Source organism: Dromaius novaehollandiae, chromosome 3, assembly GCF_036370855.1.
Source record: "Dromaius novaehollandiae isolate bDroNov1 chromosome 3, bDroNov1.hap1, whole genome shotgun sequence".
Taxonomy (NCBI): Eukaryota; Metazoa; Chordata; class Aves; order Casuariiformes; family Dromaiidae; genus Dromaius; species Dromaius novaehollandiae.
In genome coordinates this window covers 41,481,761-41,504,998 of record NC_088100.1, presented here as the reverse complement: position 1 = coordinate 41,504,998, position 23,238 = coordinate 41,481,761, and the positions used below count along the sequence as shown (strand labels likewise).

At 42.4% G+C, this 23,238-nt stretch overlaps 2 protein-coding genes across 11 annotated transcripts in view; one reads left to right on the top strand and one right to left on the bottom strand.

The window, feature by feature from the left end:
- BACH2 (BTB domain and CNC homolog 2) overlaps positions 1–6,809 on the top strand; it is a 195,729-nt gene extending 188,920 nt beyond the window's left edge. For all 10 annotated transcript variants that reach the window (XM_064508785.1, XM_026093406.2, XM_064508784.1 and 7 more), the window contains one exon: positions 4,632–6,809. In XM_064508785.1, coding sequence (XP_064364855.1) covers positions 4,632–5,111 — 480 coding nt within the window. In that variant the 3' untranslated portion in view covers positions 5,112–6,809. The remainder of the gene's footprint in view (positions 1–4,631) is intronic.
- Positions 6,810–11,463: 4,654 nt separating this feature from the next.
- On the bottom strand, positions 11,464–21,797 carry GJA10 (gap junction protein alpha 10). The gene is made up of 2 exons (XM_064508098.1): positions 20,799–21,797; positions 11,464–11,673 (listed from the first exon to the last, which is right to left on the bottom strand). The coding sequence occupies exons 1-2, from the start codon at positions 21,795–21,797 to the stop codon at positions 11,464–11,466; spliced, it is 1,209 nt and encodes a 402-aa protein (XP_064364168.1).
- Between the last annotated feature and the right edge of the window lie 1,441 nt (positions 21,798–23,238).

Here is a 23,238-nt window from a genome sequence, read left to right as displayed (position 1 = left end):
TCTCACTCTCCTGGTGTGTCATGTAGTGAACCCCACCATGATTCAAGTGATGGCTGTTGGTTTGCCTTTGCCCCAACCGTACCTGACAAGTGTCTCTGGCAATAGTGTGCTCCTTAGAAGACTGGGTAAAGCACACTCCGCTCATTGGCCCAGAGCTCATGGGGAGGGGTCTCCTGTATGCTGAGGTGCTACTGTCCAGTGCTCCCACATTTTAGTCTAAGGAGGTGAGATGACATAAGCGAGGCTAAATGGCTGCTCAGAAAATTCCTCTCTACTCATGGTATGGACACCTCAGGTGTTGTTTGTGTGGCTACATGAAGATGTCCACAATATGGACACCTGCATTGGAGCTAGTCATCCGGGTCTCCTTTATAGTCAGTGAAGAGAAATTGATTCTTGTCAACTCTTATTTGTCTCATCCTGCAGCCAGGGAGATGAAGTACAGCCCGGAAGTGCCTGTTTCTCCCCATGACTAAACAAGATCACCTGGAGAGCTATGTCAGATGTAAACATCTCAGTTGTAGGCACCTTAGCTGAAAAGGCTCCCATCCCTTCTGACAGTACCCCTGTGGTCTGAGGATCCTGCCCCTCTTCCCCTTTCTTCCTCTGCCCACTGAGAAAGCAAGCTGATACACCACAAAAAAAGCCCTGAGATAAGGGTTGTGTCTTCCACCATGACCCTTCAGTCTATGGACTACCACTCGCATGCACCAACAGTGCGCTGAGGGCAGTGCTGGGATAGCTATATCCATCAGATGACACGTAGCTAGGGGCAGTCTTCTAAGCAAGGAGAAGAGAGGCAGCAGTGTGATTTCCTACATAGGAATGACTCACCAGTGAGATATGATGAAAAGATAGCTTAGCTGCTAGGTAACAGGTATGCAGAACATTGTCCATGAAGGAAACGCGCAGCTGGAGGAACACAGCACTGGAATTTCAGAATGGGTTGACACCTCTTGAGCTGTTTGAAAGTCCTGAAAGTTTTCCCAGACATCAAAATAATGTAAGAGTCTCAGTTCAGCCATTATGAAAGGTGTGGGTGTGCAGTACACAGGACAGGAAGCTTTAATTTTACTATGCAGCATGGGTTTAGGAGCCCAGCATTAAACTCCATCTCTGAATGTCCAAGAGTTTGAGTGATGGATTTGTTTATTAACACAGAGTTAAAAAAAGGAGCCAAGGCCGATTTCCGTGCCAGCAGGGATTGTCTACACACCCAGTCTCCATTAAAATTAAAGGTTATTTGGAGCCTTTGGTTTAAATGTCTATATACATATTTGAAATATGCTCAATTGTAAGTTAAACACAGTGGGTCTGGGAAATGGGGCACTTCTGGTTCTTGTGATAACAGGTTGCATGTTGAAAATGGCTTTTAAAGTAGGCTTTATTTTACTTTGTTCTCTTCTCAAGCTGTAGCAAACACAGTGTGAAAGAGGCAGGGATCTGTTGAAAGGAGCTGAGTTATCGACACCCCACAAATGGCACAAAGCTGTGCATGTCTGTTTCCCATCTGTAAAACAGAGGTGACACTGACCCCACAAGCTGGTTGGGAGGCTTAGACCATCAAGGCTTGTGAAGCCTTCGAATGCTGTGGTGTTGAAGCCCAAGGGAGAAAAAAGAAACAAAAATAAAAACATTTTTCCTAGTGGTGTTTGACTGATGCAAAACAAACAAAACATCAAAGATAAACAAAATACTGAATAACTGCTTCCTCCACCAAGCATAATCCACAGCATGTGCTGGATGAGTCAGAGGTTCTGCAGGGTGAAAAAGAGGTGCCTAATCGAGGTTGTCAGGAGAAGCAGCCTCAGTCTTAGCTGCAGATATCCATCTCTCTGCACTGAACTGATGTCTCAGTGGAGAAGAGTACACATCTCTTGTTCGCCTTGTGGGTGAGCACTGGGAGCAGCACTCGAAGGGTTGGACCACCCTGGGGTTGTTCAGTTCAATACCTATACACTTCACTTGAAAATTAGTTTGGGTTCATTTCGCTTAGGGCATCCTGGGAAATGACCTTCATTATTTAATATAACCAACTGTGTATAAAAAAAATAAACTTTTCAAGTCCCCTTCTCCCACTAACACATACACATCCCTGAGAAATGAATGCAAGGCATATGAGTGACCTTGAGGGCCCCCTCTCCGCTAGCTTTCAGGAATCGAAAGCCCTTTGAGGTGTGGGAGCCTTCAAAAGAAGTTTGGAAATTTCTATCTAGTAAGCTGTACTTGAGTATGTAGCAGTATGGGATTTAGTGCAGCATTCTGAAAAAAGTGGTTGTGGAAGCAAAACAATCATGAGGTGTGTAAGAGTATAAAGGGACAAAATCAAACAAGCTCATGCAACCTTAGCTTCATCTCTCCAGCACTCCTGCCCTCTCCCTATACAAATTCTGTATCCTGCTTCAGGATCTTACTTTCCTCTTAGGAAACCCAGCAGTCACAGTGAAGTTCCAGTTGACTTGACATAATACACGGTCACTGGAAATTCCTTTGTCATCTTCTGTCCACTTTGTGACCAGTAATTTCCAGTCTCCTTCATTATGTAATGGCACGAGGATTTAAGGTTTTTTTGCTTGGTTGGGGGGCGGGGGGGATATGAAAGACGCTTTTTCCCCACTGTCCCTACTTCCCATAAGTCACCCATCTTCTTGACACAGATGGCTTTGGAGAAGACAGCAAGTGAAATGGTTGTATCCTCTGAGGTTGATAGGTAATTTCTTCTGCCTGCTTTCCCTCACTCATCCATCACCCACTCGCATTCCTTTTTTTTCCTGCAAACTCACAGCATATTCTCTTCCATAATTCATTATCTCAAGATGTACTTGAGCATCTGTTTATTTTTTTATTATTTTTATGCTTTCCTGATAGAGCTATCAATATTTTAGCAGTTGGTGCTTTTCATATACACTGCTCTTTTTTCTCTGTCATTTGCACAGCTGTATGCTTCCAGTGCAGGCTTTGGACCCAGTGATACTGTATCAGCTTTCAGCCACTCATAGTTGGAATATCTGAGTTGTGGAGTTTTCATGCCACAGACAGTTTGGGTTTAGCGATGTCATTAGGTGAGGTACATGGCTGCACTGCTTTCAGGGCCAGCTTAGCTCTGGATATAGCTCTGGTTCTGTATAAAATCTGAAATAGTCTCTCGAGCACTCTTCCTGGGACACGGACAGTGGGGACTGCAATGCAGCAGGACCATCTTGGTCATTCTGCACTGAGTCAGCCACCGTTTTTATAGGCATAGCTGCAGCTTGGCTCTGGCTCTGAGCCTGACCTCTCTTATCTGACATTTGAGCACAAGGAGGGCAGTGCGCCCACTCCGCGGAGGCCTTGCAGGCCACACAAGGTTTGAGCCTGTGCAATGGCAGAGCTCCTGAGCTGCCCCTAACCTCGGGTTACTGCCACAGCACCAGTCAGGGGTCTGTCCCCACGGCGCACAGCACCCCAGCTAGCTTTGGGCCTTGCTATTCCAGACGCAGTTCTGGACAGGAGCTGGCTCTCTGCATTCACAGCACAGTGTGCTATAGCTAATACCCCCTCACCGAACACTGCGGGAGATGTTGCAGGAGGCAGCCGAATTTTGCCTGCTCAGCCCTCACCCAGAACCTGCCTGTGGCCAGGCTGACTCTGTTTGGTTGGATACCTCCGTGCTGGGCCCTTTTTCATCACCCAAAACTTTTAGAAACATCTGGATTCACAGCTGGCACCCTCTTGCACCTGGAGCAACCTGAGCTCCTTTTCCCAGTTTTCAGTCTTTCACACAAGTAGTCTTAATGGAATTCTCTTTTCCTCCTCACTGGCACTGTCCTGTCTCTCACCCTGTTCCCTCCAAGAGCAGTTCGCTGACACAGTGTCGCTCTCAATTGAAAATGCTTGACTTAGATGCTGGGGGAGGGGGAGCAGATATTTGTGAGCACAGGAGGGAAAGCTTTGCCTGAGCAGAACAAAGGGAAAATGATGGAGTTTCCTGCACTGAGTCTGAATTAAAAAGTCCACCTACCTTTGTGGTTCTCACATGTCTTCATGAAAATATCTTGCTTAAGTGAAAATCAAACCTGTAAGCACCAGGACATTGGAAAATGAGCCATGGCACAGGCCACAAAGCTCGCACTTTCGCAGACACCCTCCTCTGAATAACATACATCTCAATGTCAATGAGTATTCAGCTGATACATAGGCTGAAGTGGGGTGCACTCTGCCTGCCTGACTGTCGCGGCGTCTAGAGGGTGAACTGGACTTCCACAGCACATCCTTGCTTGAGGAACTAGGCCCTGGTTCCTCACTGTCTGGATAGATGATGGCTTTTCTCCATCAAAATGTTTCTTTCAGAGTTTTTTTCATTGTATATCAGGCAGCCTTAGTTTATTCAGGGAACTAACTGTCTCTTGGGAATAACTCATGACTCCGTTGTCTTCCAGCACAAATGTATTTCCCCAGGTGGTTCCCAAGCTACAGTCCATGCAGAACTGCTGGTGGCCAAAGTAGCTGATATCTCTGAGACTTGTCCTCTGCCCATATAAAAGTAAATGTAGCGTGTTGGTGTTCATTTGGGGCACTGCTGCATATGTACCTGGTGCGCGCAGCCAGTGCATGGCCTTCTGCTGAACTAAGATGCCTTCTTTCTTTTTCAGGTGTGTGAGAAAGAGAAATTGCTCTCAGAAAGGAACCAGCTGAAAGCAAGCATGGGAGAATTGTTAGATAACTTCTCGTGTCTTTCCCAAGAAGTGTGTAGAGACATGCAGAGCCCTGAACAGATCCAAGCTCTCCACCGATACTGCCCTGTTCTCAGACCTATGGATCTCCAGACAGCCACCAATATCAGCCCTTCACCAGCGGGAGTAGAGCAGAGCCTGGTGACGTCCCAGTGCGTTGGGGAAAGCATGCAGTGCTGTTCAGAGCAAGGCTCGGTGCAGCTCGGAGCGCCTTGGCTGCCAAACAACGTCTCAGAAAATTGCACGGCCGGCGGGGGGTTGGATGGAGCTGACCAAGGTACTTATCCCGAGAGAGAGCTTCCGCTAGAACAGAGTAGCCAGACAGTCACGGTAGACTTCTGTCAGGAAATGACTGATAAATGTACAACAGATGAACAACCTAGGAAAGATTACACCTAGTGACTTGTAACCTTAACGTTACACCTGGTCAGGTGTTCTTCAGTCAGCCAGTGGCAGTGTTCATTTGTTGTCTAGAAGAACGTATTTGGTGCACACTACAGTGGTCTTAGCAGCAATACTGTTTTTAAGTATTCCCTCCTCTCTACAAGCAGGAGTTATCTTCACAATGGTGCTATCCCTCGCTCAGGCAGGGAACTAAACAGTGGCAACACTGTCTGTTTTTGTATGTTAATTTCAATCTTAACAGGGATGGACATAACACCTCTGAGGACCCAACCGCAGCTTTCTTCTCAGTGGCCCATGTCACAAAACCCTAACTCAGGAATTTCCTCTGAATGTTCAATTTTTCATTGAAGACAGCTTCTTTACACATCAAAGTTTTATAGCTAAACTGTACATATTATATATAATATATATAAAATATATATATCCATATGCAAAAGTCCCTGCATGCCTCAATTTTTCTCATCCTACAAACTGGAAGCTTTCATTTATATTGTATAAACAAGTTCCAACATTCCTTTTTGTCTTCGATGCTAGAACTAGTTTGGTAACTTGTTACACGATTTTTTTTCTTGGTTCGCAGTTCAGCAATATCATTCAATTTGTACTTATTTATGAAATTTTAATGTTGGAAGCTTATTTGAGATTTTATTATAGACAATTTTTTTGGCACAGCCATTTCGTGCCACTTGAGCAATGTGGATTTATTTTATTTTCTTGCAGATACTGTACAGTAATGGTCAACTTTGCCACTTGCACTGAGTTTCTGGTCAAACCTCTTTTCATAAATGAAGTTGTGACTTCAGTATAACTTGAGTATATGGTTTTCTTTGCTTTATGGCTTAAAGAAAATAGAAAAGTTTTAGCTAACAGACAAACACTCAGGAGATCATTATGTAGGAAAACAGTCTTGCCAAATACTGAATTCCCTATACAATTTGTAAAGAGAATCTGCTTGAATTATTTTTATATTCAGATTTCTTTCTGTTTCACATACCAAGCTTAAGTGCTGTTAATGATGCTTTTGGATTCTTATAGGGTAAACTATATTTCACTCTTTAAAGAAAAAGTATTTGACAACTGGATCAATTCTTCGTATGTTCCACAAAGTAAAGTAAACGGAAGTCACATCGATACACTTTGGGGGGCTTTTCATCCAGCCCCAGTCTGCAACCTTTACTCATGGAAGCAACTGCTACTCCGACTAGTCCGTAGAGCCTCACCTCAGCTTTCCCCAGACATTACCCTGTTTACTTCACCAGGCCTGAGTTGCAGAGTTGGGTCTGGTGAAGTCAGTGATCCTGCCTTGGTAGGAAGAGTTGCAGGATCAGACCCCTAATTGTTGACTTTGGTTTCCATACAGAAGTCAAGGTAGCACTGTATTCTCTAAGAGCAAAACATTCATCTGTCAACACCCAATTTGGTTGCTTACTCTTCAAATTCTTGTGTTCCAGGATCCTCTCATCCTACAGCATTGCCCTCAGCACAAACTGCAGCTAAAAGAGCGCTGTCTCAAAGGAGACTACTCAGTGAATTGGCTTAGTTGTAACTGTATTGGATTTGTATCTTAAGCGATGTTGACTCATGTTATGACTGTGTGAGACAGCAGCTTTCCGAGCATAACATCTGTATGTACAGTGTAGACAGAAAAACGTCCTCCTAATGCTTTTTTTAATAATTATTATTCTAAGTGTATTGAGTTTTTATTTTGTGTTTTTTTGCCCTACATATGCCAGGTTGCGTGGCTTTATCCTGGACAACAACTGTCATGTGCTTTACTGGCTGATATTGTTTGCTCTTGCTGAAAAAATTGACCAGCCGTTCACACCTGTTTAAAAAAAAAAGTGCGGGGGCGGGGGGGGGGGAAGCTGCTTCTCAGAAGCACTAACTGATAATGTGGTCTTCTGTGCTAACGTTTACACTAGAGGTGTGTGCTGGTGCTTTTTTGAGGCACTTGGTAGATCAGCGTCTTTACCCTGGAGGAGGAATCAGCTCCCTCTCTCCACTTCTTACATCTTGAGACTGTGCTCATGGACCGTCGCCCACTTGCCACAGAGTCTTGCTTTTACCCTCTTCCCCCAAACTCTTGTAGCCAAGCTACCCTGGAGGAATTGCATATAGCATGTGCCATGTTTGTTGAAAATACTTTTTTCCCCCGCATGTACAAAGAAAAACTAGTATATAATGTAGGAGAATATTTATGTTTAAGTATTAATCGTTACTGTACAAAATCCTTACCTTTAGATGTTCAAAAATATACAAATGCCATAAACTCCTAGTTCACAAGGTTGAAAAAGGGGGGAGGAGTTGTCCTTTCTTTTTAAAAGATCTTAAACTAACTATATTTGAACCCCCTCCCAGCCGTCTTTTGCAGGTAACTGACTGAGAAGCTCTTTTGGGGAGAATTTGATTTTCCTTTGAATTCATTGACGTTGCAAAGCAGTTCTGTGCTTCGCAGAGAAGTTTTGTTTCTATGAGACCATGGTGAAAGCTAGAATTTAAAACTAAATGTGAATCACATTATAGAGTCATAGCTACTTGGGGGGGGGGGAAATGGGTGGGAGGGAGGGAAGGGTCAACTGACACAGTATTTTAAAGATGTTTTTTTGTTGCCTTTTTTATTTTTAAGTGACCTCCTATATATATAGATAGAATGTTTTATGAGTATAAAACCAAGTTTTAACTTGCTTCCTGACATGAAGATTTACTCTGCTAACAACTCATGTGCAACTGGTACTCTTGACCTCATTCCAACGGTTTAAAAAAAACCCACCCACACAACCCATTACACTGCAGCTCTTAGGTTTGACCTGGCTTCATAATGGTGCTGGGTCTCTTGATTTCTTCTATCATGGGAACTGATATTTAAAACCACTGCTCAAATAAGTGTCTCTTCCTCAATCTTTCTCTCTCTTCTCTCTTTCCCTCTCCCGTGAGCTTTACTGGATGTTTGATTTCATTCTTCCCCATTAGAAGTGGCTGATTTTGTGTCATTGCTTCCTATATTTACATGTATCTTGGTTTTTCAGTGGGTTTTTTTTTGGTGGTGGTGGTGGTGGTGATTGTTTTTTGTTTCTATTTTGTTTTGGGGTTTTTTTGCTATTCTGAACCATGTGTCTCTCAAAACTGTTACTAGGCTAACTTTAAAGGGAGACACAGGGAGAATTAGTTTCAGACCTGGACATGAGTTGACCTACACAGCTCTTGTCATGAGACCCAAACAACTGACCAAAAGAATACCATTTAAAAGAAAAAAAAACCTGACTGCAATATTTATTAGTTTTAAGAGTTCGGCCAATGGTTACCATGCTCTTTAAGTAAGGATCTCTTTGCTTTTGTCAAAGAGGACATGTGCAGCGTCTGATCAGTCAGGCGTTGCATCGGAGTGGCGTGTGATGAAACCCCATGTCCCTGCTGGCCGCTGCACCGCTCTCATGGGCATGGGAGTCCCTGAAGCTTTGTCCAGTCTGTATCTAGTCCTCCTTTTTCTTTGCAATGGCTATATTTGTACCACCAGAAAACCTCATTTCATTTAGGCTTGTTATGCTTTGTCAGGTGAGTACTACACTATATAATGTGTTTGTTTCTCTGCGTTCTCTGGGGGTGCCTTGAACACAATTAAAGCTCGTCACAAGCTGATTCTGGAACAAAAAGGTAGTGCAAAAACATAAAAAAAGAAAAAGAGAAAAAACAAAACATAAAACAAGCAAAACAAAAGCAAAAAGGTTGGCTCTGTTATCAGGACATCCCAATATTTATACTACAGACTTCCTAACATATGATGACTCAGGCGTCAGAGTTTGATGCTGCAGTATAAAACTAATATTTTATATATTGTGCAAGTAATTTATTAAATGTCTTTCTAAGGGTATATGCTGCTTTTAAGATGCACTATATTTTTGGATCTAATCCTTGTATTATTTTTTCCCAAGGAAGTAAAATGTGCTGCAAAGGCAAGCCACAGTGATTAGTATGCTAACTGCTACTTCTCTTTAAAAAGGAGAGTGGGAACTAGATAAATAACTTTGCTAAATGGATTAACTGCTGCCAGAAAAATGATTAATGCTGATAGTATGGTTGTTGATCTAGAGTTCAACACTTTGTCAAGTCTGTATGCTACGGAGCGCTTAAATAGAAATTAAAATGCATAGATGTATAGTTAGATTTTTAATATGTAACTGTATGACTGCCTAATGAAACAACAAATCTGCATGCTGGAATCGGTATAATCCTGTAATAAAATAAAATCCAATTCACTGGGAGAAAGCATGATAAAACACTGTAATTCCAGAATCAACGTAACATCCCCACTCGTGTCATGGTAATCCACTACTGTGGTTGTTAAAAAAAGGAAGTGTGGGTTTTCAGAAAAGAACTGTAGTGAATTTTGCAATGAGACAAAGTGAACATTTGCAGGTTTACACAAGCTTGCATTTTGATCTACTTCATATTCTCTACAATCCCTCTGAGGAGCACTATTTCCACCTTTTTTTCTGATTTGCAATGTATTTGGTGGTGACTTCAGATGGATGTTGTAGTCTATGTTTGCAGCATTTTAAAGGTATATATTTTAGGTCTGTCTACAGAAGGTTTAGCTTCAGTAGGAGCAGCAGAGCTGTTGGCCTTTGCACAAGGAGGGGATCTGCTAAGTACAGAGTGGCTTATTTTTATCGAAAGTGAGGTGAAACTAAAGTCATTACCATACAGAACTTACGTTCTGTTTCATACTAGGAATTTTCTCAACACATTTTGAATTCATTTCAGTTTTTTCTCTGCCAACACAGTCCAAGTTAATTTTATATACATATATATATATACACACATGTATGTATGTATACATACATATCTAATTCTAGTCAGAGTGTGTGTTTGTGTATTTTCCTGTTTATAATACATATACGTATATTTATAATACTTCTCGGAGTATTTCATGACTCAGGCATCAGATCTGATGCTGCAGAATACAATATATGTGTATATGCGTATGTTCAAATACTGTGTGTGTTTTTAAAAGATCTATTGTTGGTGGTCTGTAGAATAATTATTCTCTTTACTCTCAAAGTTTTAATGGCATTACTTGCAAAGACAAAGTGTACAGTATTTTCCTACACTCCACCAAGATAGGTATTATTTATATCAAATGCAAATATTGATATGCATTTTAAGGTATTACACCTATAATGTTGCCATTTTTGCAAGTAAAACCACTTTTTGGCAGGAAGGAATCCTAGAAATACCTTTTTTAAGGTAATTACCCAAAACGAACAACTGCTAAACACCCAGTTAGATGACTCCTGCTCTTCTGTGAATTTCGCTAACTGGGAGAAGAGTCCTTTACGTAGGTGAAATCCGCTGTGTGATTCATGCAGTACTGCTGTCATCCCTTTTGGCGAAGGCAGGGCATGCAGAAAGAAACTAGTGTCCTAAAATAGAAATAGCAACTAGCAGTGTTTGATTGCATCGATTGCTTAGAAGCAGAGATGGTCCGAGGCTACGAGCCCAGCCCCGCTGCCTGCAAACTCCGCATTTCCATGCGATGGTGTTATCCTGCATTCGTGATATACCTGAGAGAAATGTACATGTTTTAGATACTGTTTTCACTACTACTAATGCTCTGACTGAAAATATCTGGATCCCTCAGACTGGCAGAAATTATACTAAACACTCTGGTGATTTTTGACGCGTGTTTGTTTACTATTGATTTCGAGCATCACCTTTGATTTCAAGGGTGGGGATGCCCTAGGAGTTTGTTCCAGAACCAGTTGGTTACAAGTGCACCTCTTATATATGCCTTACAAACTTCAGAGGCCATATTCAAAACAGGGTTTTATCAGTGTATGCAAGGGGGTGCAACCCCTCTTCTCTTCCTCCCCAGGTCAAACAGTATGGACAGTTTTCACACATATCTACCTGTATAACCCTCTGTACCTCTCATAACTGGTCAATGACTGTAACAGGTTACATCAGGTGTTTTTTCTACATACTTTTTACACAAATTCTATGCGATTAATGTAACTTGATTCAATGCATCATTTTATTGTACTAGTTCTTAAGCTTGTCTTTATTTTTTTTCTAGGTGACTGTGGTTTCTTGTGATTTTTATTGTATAAATAAATGAGGTGGCTGTTGATGCTTACTCTCTGTTACTAAGAATTTTTACCTTTTTGGAAAAAAAGCATTGCTATGAACTAATGAATTTAAAACGTCATTTACTCATTGTAAATACAGTATTGTGCAAAAAACAAAAATGAAAAAAAAAAACACCCAGCCCTTTTCATTCATTTGAATTGCTAGTGTTAACTGAATTTTGTCTAGACACCATTTCTGTTGATGAAATAAAGACATATCATTATGTATTGTAAATCGGCTTATCTTGACTCTGAAATTGATGTTGCAGTCCTGCATTAATGAGCGGTTTGTAGCTTTGGTTCTGGAGGGTGTATAGCATGTAGTTAATAATGCCTGGTGAGTCTTTGTCCATATGAAGAAACCTCCACTCACGTGGTCCCATTTCTAATTCACTAGGTGTCTTTGATCCGAGGATCCAGTCATCTTTGATCTGCAGCAGGAACAGCCAAGGGTATTTCATTGCAGAGATGAGATGAGATGAGATGATGTTTTGGAAGATCAAATAAGCTATATCTATACTCACTCCCCTAGTGCTTGACTTAAGGCAGTTCTTCTAACTTGTTGTTTTGGTCTTGTAAAGTGTCGGTGTACATGTTGAGAGGCACAGAAGCAGAGAAGTTGGGTTTTATTTCCCCTTTACAGAAAACCTGAGAAAAGCTGGAAGAGGTTTCTGTAGAAATGAAAAAAAACAACTCAAAATCCCTGTGTATAAAATAGGGCTGCGTTCTACTCCGAAGCAGGAACTTGTGAGACTGACTGCTCGCTTCGCTCAGGCCATAGAAAACCCAGAAAGCAAAGTAGACATGGTGACAGCTGTGGACGCTGGCATGACAAGCAGGCCCTGGGTGCACATGGGTTGGGGATGCAAGCTGGCCCTCAGAGACTCCCCGGCAGATGGCAGGCGCCTGTCGCCTGGGGCCAAGGTGACCTAAAAGCCTGGTCAGGGAGACTGAGGATGGTGGGGGTGACACAACTGGCTGGAAGACCCTGATCTGGCCTGTTTGCTAGGAGGCTGCATCAGGGCACGGGGAGAAGGGCAAGCTGCTAGAGAGACGTTGCTGGCCTTTTTATCACAAAATGGGGAAACCCTAGGTCGTGGGCTGCTCAGGTCCGATTCTGCATGCTTGCCATGGGCCACTGTCTTTGGCGATGTAAGCTCCATCCTCCTCAATCTACAGGGATGAATGTTGCCTGCAATTTTTCAATCCTAAAATTCTCAGGGAAGAGGAACAGAAATGTTGCTTTCCAGAGTTGCCCAGTTTTATGAATCTTCCTGTTGAGCATGTAGGAAGAAAGCTTCCCACCCCCTCAAATCTGTCAGAAGATGTAGCATCAGCTGCGGCAACACATAGCCTGATAGTAGAGACTGTATGCTAGCAAAGCTGTTTCTCCATCCCTAATCAGTTGCTGCTAGTACTTAACAGCCACCATCTTAAGCATTTTCTTTTTTGCTTTAAAATACTAAACAAATGCATGGGCAAACTGTCTGTCAATGAGTTTGTAGGGAGGCAGAATATGGATGTATGTCATGAGCTCTGGGACAAAAACACCGCAATCTCAATCTTTATGCTTGAGTCCTTTTATCTCTTTCTATTTTTTTCTTCTCTCCTTCTTTCTGCTAGTCTTTCCAAAGAGTTATCAACCTATGGAGGATTTTTATGTTTACGGAAGCAGGCACAGCAAACAATCTTGTGCTGTTTCATCTGCCATTGGAATGATGGGAGCATCCATAATGAATGCAAGCTGTGACAAGCTTGATAAGTAAAAGCAGCCAAGAGCATGTGGCTGGAATTCCCAGGGTTGGGAATAGTCAGGGTAAGGTACTTTATTTTTTGGATACACAATTAGAGGGACTGCTTTCTTGGGCCATGCACAACTTAGAAGTCCAACCCTCCAGAACAGGTCTGTCTTAGCAAACTGAAAAAGAGACCTTACTGGTTTTGCTTGTACTTCAGTTCATTTATATGAACTAATGAGACAGCAAAGGAAACAAAATTTTCATGATCCTGAGCTGATGTCTTGCAGATCTTCTTCAATAGCAAACTGAAGAAAAGCACAGGTGTTCTGCATTTGAAATAAATAGCCCATTTTTACTGTTTCAGTGTTGAAGCCAAAAGTATTAGCTGTGAGGAGGCAACATTAGCCTGGAGAGTTTGTATAAAAACTTGAGGAGTACACTAAGAAAGGCTGATGAGCAGCAGAATATTCTTCAGCTGGGTTTTTATCTCTGGTAAATTCCCTGTGCCTTCAGATTCCTTGTGTGTTTCTTGCATCTTTTATTCATTGGCTGCTGAAGCCTGGGGAGATAGAGGGCCTGTAACCTTTCGGGGTACTTTCAAATCAAACTAACCCTTTCTTGTAGGTATCTTGGGTCTTCTGCTACTTTTAAGGGCTATGTAGCAGGCTGCTTTCTGATATGAACACTACCGGCCTGCACAACAAGTTGTACATCCCAAAACGTTCTCCCTAAGACACGAGGCTGTTTCTGCAGTCGCAGCACACATTGACCAAATCTGGCTCAGTCTACGTGAGAAAAATCTTGAGTTTTGGAGCAAGCTAGCAGTCAATGCTGTTGGGATTGGCATAGAATTTAGGAATAAAACAAGTGATTGCTTTCTTGAACTGTATTACGGTTTTAGCGTTATAGAGGAGGGAGAGGGGAACATAGCAACAGATAAGCTGCTTTTTATCTTTCTGCTGAAGGTGGTTTGTGCTCAATCCCTTAGTTTATTTCTTGTCCTCAGAATGTCATTATTTTTTCATTATAGATGATAGTTCTAGGAGCATGCTCTGAAAGATAACAAGAGAAAGAAGCATGAAGCTGAGCTGGCTTAAAGGAGAAAAAGAAATGTTATCATAGCAATTAATCCAGGTCCAACACATACATAGTTGGGTGGGGGTGGGATCTGTTGTTTATATGAATAGCTGATAACATGCTTACCTTGTATGTATTGAACAAAGCCATCTCTGTTCAATGTTAATAGTAGGGGTGGGGAAGAGAAAGCTTGCTTTTATGCCAAAATCCCTGAAGTAACCTGCTTGAAATCGGTGGCCCCACCTTGTAGCCCTTGCTTTATTCATTAAGGGTTTTTGTATACTTTTAAATGGCCCCACCTTGTAGCCCTTGCTTTATTCATTAAGGGTTTTTGTATACTTTTATATGGCTCTAAAGCCACAGATTTACAAAGGTGGAGTCAATTAGGAGAGCTCCACTTTCTAAAATCCAGCTGTCTATTTGGTGCTACACAAATCTTCGGAGGGGTTCGTCTTTCATCATCCCCTCTTTATCCCCAAAGCTTGTCATTTTCTAATCTCTGTTTCTGCACTTGGTGAATAGTTACCGCTCGTGTGATAAAGTAGACTTTGCAGGATAATTGGTACACTGGCTGTCTTCATCACAAGCTTTTCCTGAGTGCCCCAGGGCAGAATGTAATGTGCAGAATAAAACTGGTTTGGAATATTTCTTAAAAAAAGAAGTTTGCATAGAAAAGCTGTACAAAAATAACAGCATGTACTAGCAGATTAAGCAGGCATAGAGATTTCACATTTAAGGCTTCTCAACCATCCTAGTGGAACACAGGGTTTTGCCAATTCCTCATCCCACCTGTAGCTTTTCCGGTAGAGCTTAGCTGTCAAAATAACACTCAGTTATCAGCAGTTATCAGATTCATTATTTCAATGTACATTTTTTCTTATCAAACCATTCCCGGTCCCAAGAGTGAGAGCAGTTGTGCAGCTGCTTAAATAAGTGGATGTTTATTCCTGAAGTATAGCTGAAAAGATGAGTAAACATGTCTTGTTCTGGAGAAGACTGCAAATATTCAAGCTGAATAGCAGCTCCCTCTTTCATCTCCTTCTCACTACTGAATATTTTCCCACTAGGCTAAAGCTCAGAGATGAATGGAGAAGTGAGAAGCAGAAAAAGAATTGAAGAGCACAAAGAAATAAAAAAGCAATCTAGCGAAGGAAATCCTGAACCAGTGAATAGTAAAAATTCCCCAACTTCAACAGATCCAGGATTTCAGCCCCAGAGATTTTCTTCTCAGCAAATGAATAAAACCAGCAGCTCTATCTGGGTCTTATTCTGTGAGCTAAGAGTACTGCTTGATTGTCAGGTTTTTAGACCCCCTCATTCACCATGAGGAGGGGGCATGACTTTTAAAAGTATATTGGTTTCTTTGCAGCCAAATGTGGAGACTTAAAGAAATGACATTCTGAAAGTATAAGACTCTCTGAAAGAAAGGGTGAGCTAAAGAGGAAGTGAGAAAGAAGATAACTCAACACCTCTTGAAAATCAAGAATCTGAATTTGGGTCCCCAAAATGCCTAATACTTTTTGAAAAGCTCAATCCCATAACCTTGATTTCCCAAGAAATAGGCTCAGCTATAATACTGTTAGGAATATTATAAAACTTTTAGTGACTTCCAATTTTGCTTTGTGACTCCAGGAACTTAGTTCAGTGTTATATTAAAAAAAAAAAAACAAAAAAACACTGGACCAATTCCCATCTTCTTGGTATATCCTTGGGTACTCTTACCAAGAGGGTTGTTATTTCTATTACAGTAGCTCCTTCAGTGCACAGTTAGGCTAGTGGTGCAAATGTAGTAGACCAGGTCCAGGTCTTCTGAAAGGCACTGGCCTTTGTGAGAAGAGGTGGCAGTCTAATTAGTTTTAAAGTAAAATGTAAATACTTCCCATCCCAGTTAACCAAATTAAAACTTATAAGTTTCAGAGCACACCTTAGGATTCTTTAGAAAACTACTATTTATAGGTCAAAAATAGCTGATGCTCAGGTAGCATGCAACTGGAGTCCTCTACTTGAGAAAGCTGGAAAGAGACACATATAGCAGAAGAAGTCAAATGCACATAGCAGTGAAACATCACACAACCTTCCGCCTTTGTGGAAATGTTTATGTTCAGCTGTTGGAGAGTTGAATTGCTGTGACACTTTGCAGACGCGACATCAGGAGATAATCATTCCGAGTCTGGTTGTAACCATGCTCTGCAGAGTTTTCTGACATTGTGCAATTGCTCCTTTGATCAGCAGAAAATGCCTGAGGAGGAAGAGCAGCTGACTCTCTCAAAGGCTGACTTTGGAAACAAAGCTCGCTCTCTCTCTAATTGTTCAGCTGGAGTGTTCAGACCTCTTATTTTGGGCTCCCCAGAGTGAAAATGAGAGTTATGCCATGAACATAATGGCTTCACACAGCCTCACACACAGCAAGGCAAGGCAATAACCCTGAGTGTGGCACTCCAAGAATTAGGTGCCCAAATGTTCTGTGATTTCTGGCTTTACCCCCTTTCAAGAGAATAAGCATTGCATTACTAGGTGTATACTGACCTTTGACTGCATCAACTTATTAATTTGATCAGACTTAAAAATATTTCACCCACCAGTGGAGGGCCTGACCTTGCAAAATTTTTTTTTTTGCTCATAGTGGTGTTCATGTGCAGAAGCCTATGGATCTCAGCATAACTTCTACACACCTTTGTGAATCTAACTCCCAGTTCTCCTTTGTGAGTGTAGTTATAATAATTCAGTGCAGTTCTTCTCACTGAGTGGAGCGTGTCTACCTTTGTGAGGAAGGCCCTCTTGCCTGAGGAAGCTTGGCAGGCTAAGACGATACAGAAGGAGCCCCTTTCTTCCGTAGCAGCATCTGTCCTTAATTAAAAGAAATTAAAATGTGGATAGAAATGCAAAACTGAGGGCAGACCTTTGTATACACCCACAGTATATCTTGGAATATATATCCTAGAGGATATATAGTATCTTAGCTTATAAGTGAGCCTTGGAAGCAATTAGGTTGGAGCTAGTTATCATTTAACACATTGTTCTGTATCACTTCAAAGCTTGCTGACTGAATTCCTCAGTATCAAGGTTTTGGAGTCCTGCAGGCAGCATGATTTCAGCTGTACCAGTGCCTCCATAGAGGCTGAATTCCCCTGCCACTGTAGAACTTCATAACTATATTCATCCCAGGTCTCCACCAGGTTGAGGCTAGCTCACTTGTATAGTCCATGATGCTCTAGTCATTGTGTTTAAGCAGACTGAAATCAGTTGTGTCATGCAGTGACTGTCTCTTTCTATACTTTGCTACGTACTTTCCCTGATGCCATGAAGGTCTTGTTTTGGTGATCTGTCCTCTGAACTTGATAGACCTAAGGTTTGACCAGCAAAGGCTGAAGAAAAAGGCATTTTTCTCAGTGAATCAGACTCTTCAGAATCCTTCAGCCTAATAAGTTATTCAAGCTTTCTGTCTCTTTCATTTTTGCTTACCACTCTAAATAATGGATAATCTTTGACAACAGAATGACCAAGAATCTTAATAGAGTATGGAGACTGATTGTTTTGGGTGTAAAACTAATGAGTTGTAACATAATTTTTTTTCAAGGTTTTATGCCATAGTTGGGAATGAAACAAAGAAATGGATCTTTATTTCCACCAATTTCCAGGCAAGGAAATTTTATAAAGCCTGGTTGGTCTGGAACATGGCCAAAAAACAGCTGGGCTGTCAACAAGAGCTGCCTATGCTCTTTGAGGGATGCAGTTTTGTACCTTGATTGGAAATAAGCACTTGCTCATGATCTGGCCAACTACTATCCACAATCTAGTTATCAGGTTTTGATGAAGAGGCTGAAATACATTGTGGGAGGTAAGTTTTACAACATTTCATTGTTCCTCATCATAATTATTTATCTATCTGTTAGAGACTCAGATTTGGCATGGAAATGGCATCGGTAGTATTGCTCAAAAATCTCTTGTCAGTGGATAAAGGTCAATCATCCATAACTGTGTTATTAAATCTGTTAGGTACTTTCAATGTTATCACTCACAGGATGTGGTTGAGTTGTAAGCAGACTCTTGCAGTATAAGATGTATTGATTTTTGCGTAGCTTTGAGCTTTTCTTTCAGCTAAGGATATGGTGGTTGTAGGCAACTGCAATCATCCTGTTATCTTAGTACAGCCTTGGCATGTATTTCATTAGAAGCTGCTAGAATGGTTGTTGAAGAATACAGAATGTGATATTTTCAATATTGAAATGATACTCCTCTCTCACCCAGCTAAGACAAAGAATGCTATAACTAAATTCTGCTACAAGGAGGGGTATGAAGGCAAACAGAAAAAAATTCTAGCCACAATGGAGGTATAGATGGCAGTTGGGAAATTATCAACGAAAATTGAACAGCATCAGTTCCAGTAAGTCTTTTGCTCTATTTGGCTACTCAAGTTAGATTAATAAGGTCTGGGTTAGAGTAGACAGTATTTTGGCTGTTTAGAAAACATTTGTGGGCACAGATTCATTGCTACATTAAAAAGTGCCTCTCCTTTGTCTGCATTAGTGTTGCAAGTCACTATCAAGCAGGTAAGGCAGTAGATTTTCTTTTTTTGTACTTCAGATGGAATTTTTAAAATATTACCCCTTCTAAATGCTTTTTTAAAAAAACAGGAAAATTAGTTTTTGAATGCTCCTGTCACACAGGTAAATCTACTTACTCTTTATTTCTTTTATCTAAATATTAATATATGATGGTTGTTTCCTGGAAGTCAAATTAAAACAAATCACATCAATGCTGCATGCCTTTAACAACCAAAACTAAATAGTGAATATAGGGAAATACAGACCAGAAAGATATTTGAGTTAATGCCCAACATTTTCATGATGCACTAGTGGATTCTTGTACTGAAACTGGTATTCATAAGGTGCCTTAGCAATTCTGGTACCAAAGTGCATTTGCCAAAACAGTGACTGAATTGTATATAGAAGTACCTTTGCTTTATAATATCATGTTCTGTAAACAGGATAGATACATGAGTCACATTTTAAAATGCTAGAAACAGTCCCATACATTGTGATTTACAAACATAGCATGCCAAAACAGTGTTACTTTCAAGACTAATGACATTGCTTTGCAAGCTGTATTTCTTCAAGATCTCACCTGAAAGCTAGCTTCATTGTCATTAAACATTAAAAGCTGCCAAGGAGCTTGTATAAATTTTCAACAAGATGCTACCCAAATCCTGTTTAATATCTTTTTGCTCTTCACCTTTTTAAGGAACCTTCCCATCTGAATATCAAAAACACCAGAAGATCAACAGGTTGGACTCTAGCCCCTCTCCACAAAGTGGAAAGTGATTATACTGCCTCTAAGTGAAAATTTAAAATGGTTTATCCTGACTATTTACATGCTGTAGAATCCATGAAAATTGGAGCTCATAAATTGCTGATGAGCAACAAGTGAGAGCATTTTCTGCTTCTTACCACAGGGGTATTGTGGGGTTTGTTGTTGTTGTTATTGTTGCTTTCTTTGTTTCAAGAAGAGTGAGAGAAAATTGAATAGAATTGATAACTTTGAGTATTATGTGAAGGAATCTTCTATTACATGCCCTATGAAAAGTTATTCAAGGGCATGCTCCTGGAAGCATTTGTTTGTCCTCAGAGGACAAATCTCATGATTCAGAGACATCAGAACTCAATTTATTTTCAAAAAATCTACTAGATAGCACTTGATTGCAAGCACTAGTTGTTCATTAACACTGAACAGAAGGAAGTTTAGAGTGTGTGGCCACAGAATAGGAACAGCTGCTGAAAATGAAATTCTGTAGTTGTTGGATCTGTCATTGCAATTATTTGGTGTTTTATATGTAGATATTTTGGTTTATTCATTGAGCAATTGTTCAGCCCAATGGTCACCCCAAAGAAACCCCCTGAAGCTGAGGGAAGTTGAGCCATTGGTTTCAATCCACACAAGATTTCTCTTCCTTACAGTTTCAAGAAGGCTGGAGCTGAACAAGTGCCACTGGGCTAGATGACAGTCCATGCAGACTCAATTGGGAGATGTAAAATAAGCTTAAATAAAATGAACTTCAGTGACTCACAAAATGAACTTCAGATCCTGGGTGATGAATAATTGCCCTGCGAGGTTTTTGCCCTCACCTGAGAGGGGGAATCGAGTGTGTGGAGCATGGCTTGCTCTGGAGGGCTCGCAGCTGTGCCATGCTGGGACTGTGTCAGGAAGCCTAATTCTCCAAGGCATGAAGCTGGCCCCCCTTGCCTCTGCCCGCTCCTCCCCGGGGCCGGGAGAGGAGTCGGTGCCCGAGCGTGCGCCCCCACCGCCTCTGGCCCCCGCCCCGGCGGCTCCCGCTACCCCGGGGGCCGCGGGGCGCTACTTGCCATCGACACGCGGCGTCCCGTGGCGGCGGGCGGCGGGGAGCTGCCGGGCGGGCTGCCCTCCTCGCTGCGCTTTCCCTCGGAGCCGGAGCCGGAGCTGGGGCCGGGGCCGGGCCCGGGGCCGCCGCCGGAGGACGCGCTCTCGCTGTCGCTGCCCGGGCGGCTCTCGGAGAGCACGCGGGAGAGGAAGCTGGACTTGCGGGTGCCCGCGTAGTGCCCGCTGTCCGGAGAGCCGCAGCGGTCCTCCCCGAAGTCCCTGCAGATGCTCACCCGGCTGCGCTTGCGGGGCGCCCGGCGGGCGGCGGGGGCCGCCCCCGCTGCCGCTGCCGCTGCCGCTGCCGCCGCCGCCGCCCCGGGGGCGCTGCCCGCGGCGGCCGGCGGCGCCTCCTCGCTGCTGGAGGAGGGCGGCAGCGGCTGCTGTCCGCGGTGCTGAGACGAGCCGTGACGGCGCCGCGGCGCCACGCGGAGCTGTCCGCGGTGCTGATCGCCCGGCGGCGGCGGCGGCGGCGGCGGCGGCGGCGGGAGCAGGGCCGCGGCGGGGCGCGGGGGCACGGCGTTGCTGGCCGCGCAGGGCGGCGGCACCGCGAAGCTCTGCTTGGCGCTGCAAAGGCTGGCCTCCTCCTCGGCCGGGGCCGCCGGCCGCCGCGGCCGCCCGTACAGCGTCTTCTTTATCCTCTTGATGCCCAGGTGGGCGATTTCTAGGATGTTGAGGAAGAGAGAGACTGCAGCAATGCTGTTCATGAAAACCATAAAGATGGTCTTCTCTGTGGGTCTGGACACAAAACAATCCACCGTGTTAGGACAAGGGGGCCGAGTGCATTTGTAAAGGGGGGACATGTGAAACCCATATAAAAGATACTGACCTATCATAAAGCCCACTTCGACCACTGACCGGGTCAGGATATGTAGGATGTAGGTGCGCAGCAGGGACCCTCTCAGGGGTGCCTTATTCACTTTCTTCTGCTCTTCAAGCTTCCGTAGTTCCCTCTCCATTCTCCTGTGTTCCTCAGGCACGGACTCCAGGTCTTCCAGCTGGGCCCTCAAGTGGGCCTTTTTCTTCTGTCGTTCTTTCTCAAGAGCCCTTAGCCTGTAGAGTGCATGGCCCATGTAAACAAGAGATGGAGAAGAGACAAATATGGTCTGCAGTACCCAGTATCTGATCAAAGAGATGGGGAAGGCTTTGTCATAACAGATATTGCTGCAGCCCGGTTGCTCTGTGTTGCAGATGAACTCAGACTGCTCATCATCCCAGACATCTTCGGCAGCCACTCCCAGCACCAGCATCCGGAATATGAACAGTATTGTAAGCCAGATTTTGCCAACAATGGTGGAGTGGATGTGCACTTCTTCAAGGATGCTGCCCAACAAATTCCAGTCCCCCATGGTCAGAGGTTCATATCTGAAATACAAACCTCTATTTTATTTTAATACATAACAGGATTCCTTTAGGAAATGGCCCTTTTTAGTATTTCTTTTTAATAATGATGTTTCATATATATTCTGATAGCACAAGTGATCTTAGGAATTCATCATTATTTTCTATTTAATGGGTTATTAAGTGAATACAGACATTATGGTTACTGCTGAAGGATGCAAATGTGAAATCTGTATTTTAAACTTGGGGAGAGACTGACTTCAGCTGTAAGCCACAGTACTTCTTAACTGTGTTTTCTTCCCACTGAGTAAGAAGTCTTTTTTTTTTCCCCCCCCCACTTTGCAAATAGTGCCAACTATAGTTTAATTCTACACCCACTCTATTGTAATGTCTGTGACCTTGGCATGGCTTTGGGTATAAAACAAGTAGAATAAGATACAATAGTTATGGACTTTATTGCTGCGAGAAAGTTTCAAGATGCGTGGGAGACAATTTTTTATTTTGTACCTTTTTAGTGCCATTCATCCAATATTTTGCTATCTACCAGAGTAAAAATCCACAGGTTTCTCACTTGGATTCCAAAATTATGCATACATAACTAATTTACACATACCTAACCATACATGCGTTAATAGTCTCAGTTCTTGAACATTCATATCGTAAGAGTGCTTGTAGGATTAATATTTTGAACTTTATTCATTTAAAGTCTTACTGAAGTCACCAATAATTTGGCTTAATTATAAATTTCAACACACAAATAATGGGGAACACACAAAGGAGCAATATAAAGATTTATAGCTGTGACTGTGTGATGACCTGCTTTACTATCTCTTGCCCAGAAGCTTTGATTCATCAGCAAATTGCTCTACATTCTGCTGCAAGATGCTCAATTTCCATGGTACCCCCAAACCACTTCTCTGGAAACTAGTCAAGAGCTTCTGGTAACCTGGGAAATTGAACTCTAAGGTATTTGTCTTCTTATCTGTAAAAGCACAGTACATTGTATTGTGCACCTAGAATTCTTTCTGCTAATATGATCATAAAATACCAAAAGTAGCTTGAATCGTATCTATGTGAGGGGTCTCACAATTTTTTTATGTTATCATGCTTTTAAGAAGCCAAAAATTCCACTAAACTGCAAACCTTAATAAAGTGCCAGTTCTAAGCCTTTTAAGAGTGGTTGTTGCAGTGCCCACAATCTTACACAAGTTTAATTGATAGTGCAGCTGGGTGATATCATCATTATCAATAGATATTGGCTGCAGTTTATGATATGATACCACACAGCACAATTCTGTTTGGAGGCTGTGTTTATCCACACCACAAGTAAAGATTTTCAATTGTAACCAACAGTGCAGTCATTCTCTGCATATGTGCCCTACATTCTTTATTATTACATTTCTTTTTTTCCTGAAAATTTGAATCTTCACAATGAACTTCCCTTTTGCT